Below are 13,957 nucleotides of genomic sequence, written 5' to 3'. Positions count from 1 at the left end.
AGAAGCTCCTTTCCCTTTTACCCCCTCCAGGGGATGTCCCCAGTTACGCTCTGATTCACGATTGGCCCCCGGGTCTCCTGTACGCTTTCCCTCCTATACCACTGATCCCGAAATTTCTTCAGAAAGCCAAGGACCAGGAGAGGACTATAATTCTCATTGCCCCATTCTGGCCTCGACAGATTTGGTTCCCCTTTCTTCAAGCTCACCAAATACGGGAGCCCTGGATTCTGGACCCAGTGCCAGACCTACTGACTCATTCGTCAGGAGCTCCTCACCCGTCGCTCCTATCCCTCAAGTTAGCAGCTTGGCTGCTCCGCTTCCCTACTTAGCCAGGTCTGATCTTCTCTCTCCGGCGGTTCAGGACATGCTGGTCGCCTCTCATAAGGCTTCCACTACTAAAATCTATACCAGTAAGTGGAAACGTTTCGTCTACTGGGCGACTACACAACATTTAGATCCCTTAGTAGCCCCTCTAAACAAGATTTTGGAGATCCTGTCCATGCTGTTTCACCAAGGAGCCTCTACTGCCACTTTAAAAGTTCAGTTGGCCGCTATTTCCAACTTTCACATAGGAGAAAACGGAGCTCCCATTATGGCTCATAGGCTTTGTAAAGCCTTCATGAAAGGGTCCTTTCATCTCAGACCAACAGTTAGGTTACCTACGGCTCCTTGGAATCTAAATTTGCTCTTATCCCAACTAATTTTACCACCCTTTGAACCAGCTTCTTCCTGTTCCTTAAAGTTCTTGTCCTGGAAGACTCTTTTCCTAGTGGCTATCACTTCAGCCAGACGAGTATCAGAACTTCAGGCACTTTCCATCAAGCAGCCATATTTAATTTTTCACCCGGACAGGGTATCATTACGCACCAACCCTTCCTTCCTCCCTAAGGTTTGTTCGGTCAACAACATTAATCAGTCCATTGAGCTTCCTACATTTTTCAAAAACCACTCCAACAAGCTGGAATATATGTTGCACAAATTGGATGTTCATAGACAACTCAGATTCTACCTGGATAGAACTAAGGACCATTGAAAAGCGGACCAACTCTTTATAGCCTTTGCAGACAACAAAAAGGGCATGGCAGTGACGGCCACACTTTCTAAATGGCTAACTGATTGTATAACCTTCGTTTATTCTGCTTCAAATCAGATTTTGCCCACCAAACCAAAGGGACATTCTACTAGATCAGTTTCCACATCTCTGGCTCATGCGGCTCGTCTGCCATTGGACACTATTTGTGCAGCCGCCACTTGGTCTAAACCGCATACATTCATCACTCATTATAAAGTTGACAGGACTTCCAGGGATAGAGCATCTTTTGGTTCCACTGTGCTCAGGAACGTTCTTCCGTGAGTCACTCAGGGTAATGGAGCTAGGGACGCTACCCATGTGTAAGAACAAACGGCGAGATTGAACACTCTCACATAAAGAAGTTATGTCCTTACCATAACGTTCCATGTGGAGTGTTCATCTCGCCTTTGTTCTTACATCCCCACCCTCCCACCCTCAGGTCTGGAAGAACGTACGGATTTAGAAGTCTGGTCTATTTGTCTCCCACTAGTGGTCTCTCTGTTGTTCCTACTGGCTTGAGCTAGTGTCTGATCCTTATGTATACTTATGTATCCTTTTATGCTCATAACCTTTGTTATTGCTGGATCTGGTCTTGTTTGCAAACTAGATCTGAGGTAAAGGCAGAGGGAACTGTGGGAGATAGGTTGGTCTCGAGCTTCTCCTAGATGCAGAGCTTTGCTAAGCGGCCGATCCTCGGCTCCGACACCCATGTGTAAGAACAAAGGCGAGATGAACACTCCACATGGAACGTTATGGTAAGGACATAACTTCTTTTTTTTGTGCATGCATGCTTTTTGGCATAATTTAGCCTACCATTTTAGGGGCACCTGACATCTGGGGCAAGAAAAACTGAAGAAAATGGCGTCGGCTGCATCTTATATACCCCTGGCGCACTGACGTCAGGGAAGAGGCGACAGCAACCGACGCCGGACCTAGACTTTGGAACTCAGGCCGACTGTGCGTAGCCTGCCAGCAGGATAACCCAATTGTACTGACTGCAACAGTGAATACACTCGAACATCTACATTTATGGTAGGTACACAACTGTACTTTTCTGTGTATATTTTATTGTTATTGTTGTGTATTGGTTCAAGATTGTTAAGATCTTTCTCTCTCTCTCTCAGTGTGTGTGTGTGTGTGTGTGTGTGTGTGTGTGTGTGTGTGTGTGTGTGTGTGTGTGTGTAGGGGCAAAGAATTCCTGAAGAAATCTTCACTCTGACTGCAGATTTTTCCTCCTTGGGCTAGGCAATCAGCAGTCAGAGTGAAAGTGTGGAAGGGAGTCTGAGCTTTTGGAAGCTGGCTGGTTGTTCATTTCCTAGGCAGGAAACAACCCATAAAACTTAAAGGCCTCTGCAGCAGTAAAGAATTCAAACATCTGCTGTTATGGGTAAGTGCAACTTAAACATCTCTACTTTTCTTGCACAATTTACATTCCATTTGATGTGATTTTTAACTAAGGTTTAAATCACATTAGATTTTAAATCATACTGTTATAGTTTAAATCATATGATTATGAGTAAATCAGTTTCATCTTCCCTCAAACTCAGAAGTTTTGAATTGCAGCTGCGAAACCTTTGTTTGTTGTGTTACACTGGTTACATTTAGCATGCTTATTATTGGATTGCTGTAGACAACACACACACACACACACACACACACACACACACACACACACACACACACACACACACACACTACACAATTAAAGAAGCTGGATTTGTTCTGCAAATCTCAAATCTTCGTCAGCAGTAGCAGACCTTGGTAGGATAATTTTAAGGGCACAGTCAAATCTTTGTAGAGGGTCTTACTCTCTCTACCAAATAGATTATTTTTGTTTCCTTGCTTGAGTCATCTGTTGCTTATACTATGTAAACTTTTACAACATCATCAATAAGAGGGTTCCACCTTTTGTGTTATCAGAAACTTGTAAAGTAAGCCTAAACATTCCTCAGTGTTATGAAAAATCGAGTATGAAATACTTTTGAGTGCTATGCACTTTTTATCTGCCTAATCATTTTGTTCTGTTATTTTTCTATTGCAGTTCCCCCCTTAATTCAACCCTTTGAGTTCCCTCCTGCCTCTATAGGGCAGCTGATTTACATCGCTTGTGTGGTATCAGCAGGAGACATGCCTATCCGTATCACCTGGAGGAAGGATGGTCACGCAATCATGTCTGGGGCAGGCATCACCATTGAGGCCAAAGAGTTCATGAGTTCTTTGAAGATTTCTAGTGTGTCCCTGAAGGACAATGGCAATTACACCTGCATTGCCAGCAATGATGCAGCCACTGTCAGCCGTGAAAGGCAGCTTATTGTGAGAGGTGAGTAAAGAGTGGGTGAAGAGTGAAACACTGAATGATGTGAGGTGCAAATACTGTGGATTACATTACATTTGCTGCTGGTTGATAATTCATTGTTCCTTTCAAAATGTTGTGCCTTTATTTGCATTAATAAGTGACAACGTCTCATTCACTTAGTCATATCATGCATATTATCCAGTTTAACTTTATAACCCACCAGATGAAGTACAGGAAAGATAAAAAGGAAGATAATATGTTTCAGTCTTCAGTAACAGTGTTGCTTTCTTCCTGCACATGTCCTAACCAGAGCAGTCTGGTACCCTTGACAACATGAGCAACAATACAACAATAGCTTCCTGTCCAATGTCTATGTGTCAAAGAATTGCATCTGCTTTAGGATTACAGGAGGGAAGAGTAGTAAAAACCTTAAAGTTTCATATGTTATGCAAGGTTTAGCATGCCATGGCTGATGACTGATTTTAACCATGGTTTTAGGAAAGTTAGTCATATCAAGCAGGCTTATAGTAATTTTAGAAATATGTATATATCTTTTGTGAGGCAGACTAGAACCAGAAACCTGCCAGATGTCATGAGTTGAGCCTGGAAGCATACAGCACTTATCTGGGAGTTTGTGTGGTGAGGAAAGAGAAGCCTAAGCAAGTCAGACAGCAGATGGAAAGAAGAAAGGTTACTATCTGTTATGCAAAGTAAGAAACTATATCATAGGTTCATAGGTATATACTAGGTTAATGACCGCCAAGACCTTTATAAGCCTAGCTGTGAAACCCAACACAATGGGCATTTAATAGGAGTGGGTATGTTAGAAAGTTTCTAGAGGTTATGTGGGGGGTATGTTAGTTTGAGTATTACTGTCTACCCATGTCCCTCAAAGACATGGGGCCAGACTGGGGTGACCTTTTGATTTCCCATCCATTGGACAAGGTTACAATTAAATAGGATTAGGGATGGACTCTTTTTTTGCCTGGAAGAGGAACCTCTTCCAGAGCAAGGGACCCTCTGAGACCCTCTGAGACACATCTGTTTTGCCAACATGTCTTATTTATGTCACAAGCAAAATTTAAATTCTTGGATATAGTGGTTCTGATGCTATTCATTTGCAGATGTGCAAAAGGTCCATCAGACTGGATCCGATCACATCTCAGTAGCCTGTAAGAGACTTGAGTATAGACTGAGTATAGAGATAGGGCATTAAGGTATTCCATATAGGACAATGTGATATACCCTGGATTCTGCTGGTAAGGAACCTTTGTGTGCATTCCAGCTGTTGCATATGTGTGGTCAGGTACCTGATGAAGGGGGCATTGTACTCAATGAAGCTTCTGATAAGGACTGAATAAAGTGGCAATATGACTACTTTGGACCTAGGTGACATGCCCTTACTTATAAGTTGAGCGACATAGAATGATTTTCTTACCACTTTGGCCACATATTGGTCAAAGGCCAGATTACTGTCTGTACATATTTCAGTGGAGTAGTTAGCCTGGGTAGCAGTTTTCCCAAAAAGCACTGGAATGCATTTCTTGGCACTGAGTTTTAATCTGTGACTTTGGCAGAAGTAATTTGTTTGTGTTAGAGCCTCATGATCATTTGCTTTCATTTAGAGCATTAATTAGAAAAAATAAGAGCAAAATGTCTGCGGAACAACTGAACATACGTTATTTAATACATTTAACACTTTCACCTTTGTAAGCAAACAAGACTTCTTCAGAGCAGAAATATGGAAAAATGGAGAGTTTAAATAATCACATTGTAATCCCATGACATTACATCATAAAAACAGGCATGTGTCAACTATTGAAAAAGACTTGTTAAAACATGTCCCTGCTGTAGTTATGTTTGTTTTGTCAGTCAGTGCTTCAACTTCATTTGTTCTAAATGTTCAACATACAGATCACTGTTGCAATAGCCTGAACTTTATGGGTCCTACCCCCTACTCTATGGGTTCTACCCCTGTGACCACTCAGCTTTTAAAGCTTAAATGTACCTTCCTCGTGCTCTAAAGAAGGGAGCTCCTATTAAAAGACAGTGTGTGAATATCTTCAGAGGTTTTTATTGCTGCCAAAGAGCCCTCCTTTGGTGGACTCTGTGAAACTTTCGGTTGACTGGCAGTCCTACAAGACTGGGTAGATAAGTCCTTGCTAGGGAAAACTTCCTGCTAATAGATTTTTTTCTGAGAAAAACATGTTTTTCTTACTGGAATATGGTGTTTAGCTGGGAAGCTTTTCTAAGACAGTTTATGCATAAATGCATATGCGAACTTTTGTGTGAAAAGTTGCATTTTTTTGTCTAAACTTTTAGTCAGATGTGCTTGTTTGTGTTTTTGGACAGGATTCTGTGCCTGTGGAGGACTGGGAGTGATTTACTTGCCTCACCATCACTTGTTCTCTAGCTTACCTGTTGCCAGTCTCCACTGTCCATCTTCAAGGTCCCATTCATAGTTTACGTATGGAGCAACCACTGGTGTCAGTTGTTTTACCTTTCCCTGTGCACAGTAGAAGAAGAAAAGAAAGAAAGTTGTAAGGGTATCTCTAGGTGTCGGGCCTGCTCTTGTTTTAGCTCAGCCACTGTTGCTCCTCAGACTGCTTATCTTCTTCCCCGTGTCCCCTTGACGTAGCAGTTGCAGCCACCAAAGACTGGGGGGTAGCTATGTTTGCCACAGCTTTTACAGGCAAACTAGAACTACTGTTGCCAGTCTTAGGGAAGGGGCAGGTGAAGGTTCTTTAGCCTAATAAAAATAAGTAATTTTCCAAGGATAATTCCCAGAAAAGTGAACATAATGACAAAACCTGACAGTTCTTTTTTTTGCCTTCTTGCTCTTTAGGCAAGAAAAGAAAGCGTACCCCCTCTTTCTGACTTGGCTTTTTAGTAGTACTGACATTTCATGGGGATTTTGGTTTTCCAGGAACTTCCTCTCAGTCTGAACATTATGATTCTATGGAAGTATGGTTTCCCTTTTGAAAATTTGTCTCTTTCTGAGATCTGTCTAAGATGAAAGAAGTTTGCAGTTGGAGCAGAATGAAATTCCTATGGCATTTGTTACAGTTGTATTTGCCTGAAAATTTATCTATTCCTCCCATGTTGCCCACTTTAGAGAGTATTTTTCTCATTGCTTATGGCTTACCTGATAGTCATTCTCCTGCCCCAGGAAGTCTGAGGATATGCAGGGTAGCTCAGGGGTGCATTTGTTTTAAAATACTAAAATAGATCCACATTTTTCTGTCTATAACTGCTTCTGTCAAACAGATTACTGCTGCTTACCTCGTTCCCTCTGACAAGGATGAGAAAACATTGGGTAAGTTGGAGTAGAAATGTGCTCCTCCAGTACTTTAGCATTTAGGATTTAATCTGCCAAGTTTATATGTTAAAATATTTTCTTTTATCTTTTGAGAGCATGTTTTAAAGTATGCTTGTGATGCTCCCGCTGCTGATGATTCCTGCTGTGGATCAGTGCTGGGAAGTGTTGCTTAGTTCCATTTTTGAAACCTTTATCAGGATCTTAAGACTGAAAATTTAAGTTCTTCCTTAGATAAGGTAGTTCTCTTTGGGCCTTCTACAGCTGAGTCACTTATGAATAGTGATGAAATTGGAAAACTGACTAGAATGACTCAAGACTTTTCAACCTTCTTTTTTCAGAGCTACTAGTTTTTCCCCTTCTTCTTCAACACTCCTTTTCAGTGTTCAATTTAAGCAGCAAGGAGCTGTCAAACAGGATTTTAAACTCAAATGGGTAGGAGGCTCCAAAATTAAAGGAAAAGCCTCTGAGTGTCATGGAAAGTCTTTGCAATCTGCATGACTATTTGCACACTCAAGCTCTTCCTCCTTCCCATTTTGGCAACCTCTCCATATCTCTAAGGTTTCATCTTCCTAAGTGACACCAGATATTATGTTGTCCTATCTCGCCTTCATTCTTACTGGTTGGATTCAGAGCCGATCCTCGCCTCCAACTTGGCCCCATACTATAGCTCGACGTCTTTTACTTGCCTCATAGGTTCATAGGTTCATAGGCAGGTACTAGGCTATCGGCCCAAGGGCCTACGTAAGCCTAGCCAACAAGGTTCCCTGGATTACGCTACCCAAGAAAGTTATTTTCTTGTGCCACTGTCGAGCAGAGACACAGAAGTGATCCCCGGGGTGTATTTCCTATTTCCCATCCAGTCATCAAGATTTTTCTTGAAGAGTGCTAATGAAGAACTTTGCTTGACATAGATGGGTAGCCTGTTCCAGAGTATGGGAAGTCTCTGGGAAAGGAATGGCTGAACAACTATCCCATCATGCAGTGTGTGATTCCCCAGATCTCGTTTGCTGCTCAACAAGATCGGATGCTCTTCTCCTGGGCCGTGGCTAAGTTTTTGAAAAACTTATATTTCTTGTATTTTTGCTAGTTGTTTTTTGCCTACAAGTAGTGATAGATTATTTATATAGATAGTTTTCTCTCTTCTGTCATTCTGCATGTGCTGTTTAATCTTGCTGTACTGTGTTTGTTGCTCTGCTTGCCGTCGTAGTCGCAAGGTCTATTTTCTTTCTATCCCATCAAGAACTTTAGTTTAGAACCATTGTGTAGTGTGTTTTTTCCTTGTCTGTGATTCTTGGCTCGTTTTAGTTAGAGAGCCAAGTACGTGCTTAAGTTAGCGGGTTTAACTGAATTTTTTTCCCTTGTTTATAGCTGTGCTAGGTCCATTTAAGTTGTAGGGCCTAGCGCCCATTTAACTTAAAGGGCAGAGCTGCATTTTTCTTCTTCATATATATTCTTCAAATAGATGTGCTGTGTGTTATTATTAAAGTGTAATATTAGGATATATATATATATATATATGTATATATTGCATGTGTTAGTTTTTTTTACTTTTTGGTATTTTGTGTAGTTGGATGTTTTACATTTATAGTATTAGTAGTTGTGCTTCCTTCTCATGATGTCTAAGGAAAGTAGAGAGAAGGAACCTAAGCCATCGGTCTTTAAAAAATGTCAGAAATGCTCACAAAAAATGTCCCTAACTGATGGGCATAGTGTATGTGTTTATTGTTTGGAGGCCATTCGCAGGAGGCATGTACTCTCTGTCACTCTTTCAGTTCCCGTGTTTTGCTGGAAAGGAAGAACAAGTTGATAGTCAGAGGGCTCCTAAAAACTCCTTTTGCTGAAGCCTTGGAAAGCCAGAGTACCTCCTCTAAACCTGTCCCCTTCTTCAAGGGGTGACAAACTTACAAAGAGAACATCTTCTTCCTCCTCCTCATCTGCTTATTTGGAGCCACCTCAAAAAGTATCAAAAATTTCAGACAAATCAATCTCTTTGGCTCCACAGGACTCGGAACCGAGAGAGATCATTGAATTGGGCAAGTCAAGTCCTTCGGCTCCACAGCTTTCAGAGCCAGCCCACTGAATTAGTACCAGCCTCCCCTACCTTAAGATCTCCCGTATTGAAGAGATCTCGCTCACCAACCCTTTCCTCCAGGTTCTCTAGGAGCTTATCGGACAATGATGTGGATAGGGTGGTGCACAGACTTCTGAAGTCACCTGCGATGGCTAAATTGTTTTTGGCTCCGACCCAACCGGTTCCGGAGTCAACTAAGACTCTTTCATCCACGGCTATTCCTCCTCTGAGCCAAGCTGGATCTTTGGAGCCAGAGTGCCAAGTACCGTTTGATGTAGAACCTTCGGTCCCGAAACCCTGGAGATTTCAGAACCGTTATCTGCGCTGACACCCTCAGTGCCTTTTGAGGTTTCTAGGAGCTGAAGCTCTCCGGATGGTTCTGGGAGGGACGCTCGGACCTGAGTCTCCTCAGTTCTGAGTTTACCTCTTGGTGTGAGCTCGACTCCTACATCAGGCTCAGAGCTGGTCTCGTTGGAGCTAGGGATTTCTTCTATTTCTTCGGAATGGGAGGCATCCTCATAGCTGAAGGACCTGCTTTCAAGCTGATGAGGAATGTGCTGTCCCCATTGACAGCTTTACACAAGGGTACTGGTAGTCTTCCCCCTAAGGCACTGGCGTCTGTCTTGACACCATCCCATCCTCAGGACAGTGGAGATTTAGGGCCTCAGGTAGCCCTATTCGGCGAGCCCCACACTCCCAAGACCTCCCCAGAATACCCTTCTGAGGAGGTTCCTCGGAAGAAAACATGCATGAAGAAGCATCTGGACTCACCTGATGAGTCAGTCACCTCAGATACTGACCTCGAGGAGTCAGAAGGGTCCCCACGATTGCCCTCTAAAGATATCTCCTTTGCAGATATCTTAGAAATCCTGAAGCAGAGAGACAGCTGAAAGCCCATTAACTCTTCTGATGAGGGGTCGGTGTACCTGAAGGCCTTTGGATCTCAACCTTCAGCCTCCTGGGTGTCTCCACCTTTTGATGAACTGATGGACTTGGTTAGTCATAAGGCATGGGAGTCACCAGACACTATGGAACCGGTCCCTAGGATACCAAATAAATTCATAACAGCTCCAGCGGAAAAATATTTTCTTACTAAAGGCGTCCCTGTAGATGCTATGGTGGTGGCAGCAGCCACCAAGAAGGAACTCTCTGAAACGTCCTCATCTGTCCATCCACCAAACAAGGAGTCTCGAATGATGGACAGATATGGGAAGCGACTTTTACCCTTCGATTGCTGAACTACCTTATGTACTTCACTAGACTACAGAGAGATCTCTTGAAGGAGTTAGGAGATGCTTTTCAAGGTTCACTAGCTGCAGGTGTTTCAAACAACGTGACCTGTCAGCTGTCCACCTTAAATTCCATAGTTAACTCCTCCATGAGGCTGATTTCCTATGCAGCGGATGGAGCGAGTAGGGTAGCGGGTTCAGGAATTTCCCTAAGGAGGCACTGCTGGATGCACTTGTGTAATTTTGCAGAACCTTTTAAGTCTACCTTTGTCAACACCCCTTTCTATGGTTTCTCACTCTTTGGACCGAAAGTCAAGGACACACTCACCAGATGCAAGCAGGAAGGGAAAACTCTCTCTGCCATTGGGGTGTGTTTTTCCGTCCCTTCCAGACCCTATCCTAAGGGTCAAAAAGGTGGAAAAATGTGGTTCAAGAAATCCCAGGGAGTTTTTCTAGACACGTGGTGAATCCTTCCCTAGGGGCAGAGTGGGAGTTAATAATGGTAGACGCCATCCATGAGGCAGAGGGGGTCTGCAAAATCAGGGTGACTGTAATTCCTTTCTCGGCCGACCCTTTCAGCGCTCCTGAAAGGAGGCCTGTCTGTCCTCCTCTGGAGGCAGTAATCCAAAAGAATAGTGCCCAGTTGGCATAAGCAACACCATAAGCTCCACAAAGTATTTCCACGTTACAAAGTCTTTATTCCTTCACAAATGTTTAGCACTTTCATCCCTTGTATAACACTCTGGGACTTCTTCAGAACTAATTAATACAATGAAGTCACCTCCTTTTTATACAAAAAAATCAATCAACAATTAACTCTAAATCAGCAATTGAATATGCAAATGTTAAAGCAACATAAACCTTAAAATCCTTTTACCACCCTCAGAACACAATAAAACCACACTACCACTATTTTAAAATTCCCACATTTAGACAGTTATAAAAAATGTGTGGAATACACAACCCTAAAACTTGAGAAGGACGTGATAAGTTGTGTTTTTATGAAACAATAAACAATAAAAAATCCAGGGCTTTCCTTTGCAACACAGGTAACAAAGATACATAGTCATTAAGTCCTGGTTCAACAACTGCATGAAGTCTTGTAATCCAATAAAATTCTTTTAAATCAATTTGGAGTTCCCATCAGCCGCCCCTTATACTGTGTGGAATCACTTCCAAAATTCCAAATTTGAATTTTGTTTCCCCTTGACAAGTGAGTGTGTGTCTGTATAAACCTTTCTTGGTATTACCTTTAGCTATGACATACAGATGTTCATTTATTCTAGATCTAAATTTCCTCTCTGTTTTATCTATGTAAACATTATTACATGTTTGGCAGATGGAAATATAAATAATACCTTTTGTGTTGCAATTACCTGTTTGTAAACTAATGCTCTGCCTCCTTCCTTTTAAATATACCACAATACTATCAAGGATGTAGGGGCATTGGTTACAGTGACCACACTTAGTTGTACCCTTAATTACCATTGGTCTTGGTAAAGTTACATGTTCCATAAGATATTTGATATTTCTGCCTGTTTTGTACACAAAACTTGGTGCTTGTCCTGTAATATTGAAAATGTCCAAATTACCCAGAAAAAATTTCCAATTTTTCCTAATAATGTCCTTAAGGGTTCTTTCCCCCTCTCCATATGGAATGACCATATTGGTATTATATCTAACTCTTCCTGTTTGTTTTTGGAAATTGTCTCACCACTGTAAAGCAGTGGTTTATATTTGGTCCCCCACCCTTCTACCATTTCTTTGATAATCCTGTCCAAAATTTTGTTGGAATATCCCCAAGCTTTAAACATATCAGTGATGCCTTCAACTTCACTCAAGAAAGCCTCTCTGTTGGAACACATTCTTGCAGCTCTAACAAGCTACCCTTTGGAAATGTTTCTCTTAAAATGTGGGGGATGACAACTTTGAAAGTCCAAATAACTATTGGAAAAAGTTTCTTTCCTGTGTATTTTTGAAAGGAAGGTTTTATTAATCCTATCTTTAGAAATGGCCACATCCATATGTTGTTGTTTGTCTTTCGGCTTTTCCCGGTTAGGGGTCGCCACAGCGGAACTCCCCTCCGCTAATGATTGGCAGTAGATTTTCACAAACGCCGAGGTGCCAGCTCGATGTCCAACCTTCAATGAAGGCACGCCCATTTACGCATGTCTTTCAAACGCCCATCGAACAGTGGGGAGGACATGCAGACTTCACACAGAAGGCACTCCCCGCACTCCAGCCAAGAATCGAATGGGAGAACCTCTTGCTGTGAGGCAACAACGCTACCGCTGCACCACTGCGGTTTTCACACTCACAAATGTCATCATTAAGATACTGAAACAGAATCTCTCACTTGCTAAAACATATTTTAGTACAAAAACACAAGTTGCATAGCATTGTTTATGTATACACTATATGTTATATTTTATGTCAGGAATAACACCACTTAGTTAGAAACACCTCATCTGTTCATTAACTTAATCTAAAAAACGGTGCAAAGGCTCATGAAGCAAATAATGCCTTTACAGCAACTGTATGTTCTTTAGCTGTTCTTGAAACAATCTTAAACGTTTCCAACCATTTCTCATCTGCATCACTTAGGAAAAGAGTTGGCACAGACATGGACAGACAGCAGAATATTGGACTGAAAGCCCACTTATTATACAAATGACAGCTAACTGCAAATTTCTCCCTGCTTGCAACAGCAATAGTGGAAACTAGGAAGGCATGGTTACAGCAGGGCTTCTTATCTGCTCCTTTGGGTGACTGTGAACACATTGCAAAGCAGGCCCCAAGCACACCTCCTAGTGCAGTGGCTATCTGCATCTTGGCAGCGCTCCAGCGATCGAACCCTGCTCTCAGAAGAATGGCAAAGTCACATCCATATAATTAATAAATTCGTCTGAGTGATGTGAATTTAAAATATGTGCACAGTTGATTAATAAATTCTGAAAACCCCTCAAGTTCCACCTGGTCATCTTTCCAAAGAATAAAAATGTTGTCCAAAAAGTGACAATATGTGAAACATTGTTGTTTGTAAACACTGGTGAACAGATACTTCTTTTCCCAGGAATAAAGGACCAAGTTGGCATAAATGGGAGCACATGAAGCTTTGGCATTGCTTATGCCAACTGGGCACTATTATTTTGGATTATTGTTTTTTTACTAGTGCTCATCACAAACGGTGATTTGTTACAGTTACTACTCTGGAGGCAGTCGGGCATTATCTTTGTACCCAAAAGCCTGGCAAGATATCGCAAAAGACAAGTGGGTACAAAGTATAATATCCAGAGGTTATTCCATTCCCTTCTTCCTTACCGTCCCACAGCTCCGAAGGATCTCGGACGTTCCACCCAGTCTAAGGGAACAGGCAACTATAGAAATTCAAAGGTTGCTAGACAAAAGAGTCATCAAGAAGTCCCTGCAGACCAAGTATGATTCGGAACTTACTCAAGATTCTTTTTAGTGCCAAAAAGAACAGGGGACTGGAGACCCATATTGGATCTCAGCAAACTAAACAAATCCATAAAGAAGTCCAAGTTCCGAATGGTGACACAGCAGTCAATTTTCCCCTTTTTAGGGAAAGATGATTGGATGTGCTCAGTAGACCTCCAAGATGCATACTACCACATAAAAAATGGACAGAGCATCAAGGAGTCACTTACTCAGTTTCGAGCTCTTCCCTTTGGTCTCACTACAGCCCCCAGACTGTTCACCAAATATATGGCAGTAGTCACGGCTCACTTGAGACAGCTAGGAATCCAGGTGTTTTCATATCTAGACGACTGGCTCCTGACTGCCACCACCAAGCATCTACTACAACAGTCCAGAGACAAAACCCTAAAAATTTGTTTTCAATTAGGGATAACAATAAACTTAGGGAAATCTGCCTTGTTACCTTATCAACATATTACCTTTACAGGAGCAGAGTTAGACACCATCTCCATGATAGCAAAATTACCTGAAG

The 13,957-nt window shown here is 42.1% G+C and overlaps 1 protein-coding gene across 1 annotated transcript in view; it reads left to right on the top strand.

Annotated features, from left to right (window-relative positions):
- DSCAML1 (DS cell adhesion molecule like 1) overlaps positions 1-13,957 on the top strand; it is a 1,743,400-nt gene that overhangs the window by 379,486 nt on the left and 1,349,957 nt on the right. Inside the window, exon 3 of the mRNA XM_044080956.1 lies at positions 3,114-3,392. Coding sequence (XP_043936891.1) covers positions 3,114-3,392 — 279 coding nt within the window. The remainder of the gene's footprint in view (positions 1-3,113; positions 3,393-13,957) is intronic.

Source organism: Protopterus annectens, chromosome 8.part0 (assembly GCF_019279795.1).
Source record: "Protopterus annectens isolate FY-2018-M chromosome 8.part0, PAN1.0, whole genome shotgun sequence".
NCBI classification, from domain to species: Eukaryota; Metazoa; Chordata; order Ceratodontiformes; family Protopteridae; genus Protopterus; species Protopterus annectens.
This window is presented reverse-complemented; position numbering and strand designations above follow the sequence as displayed.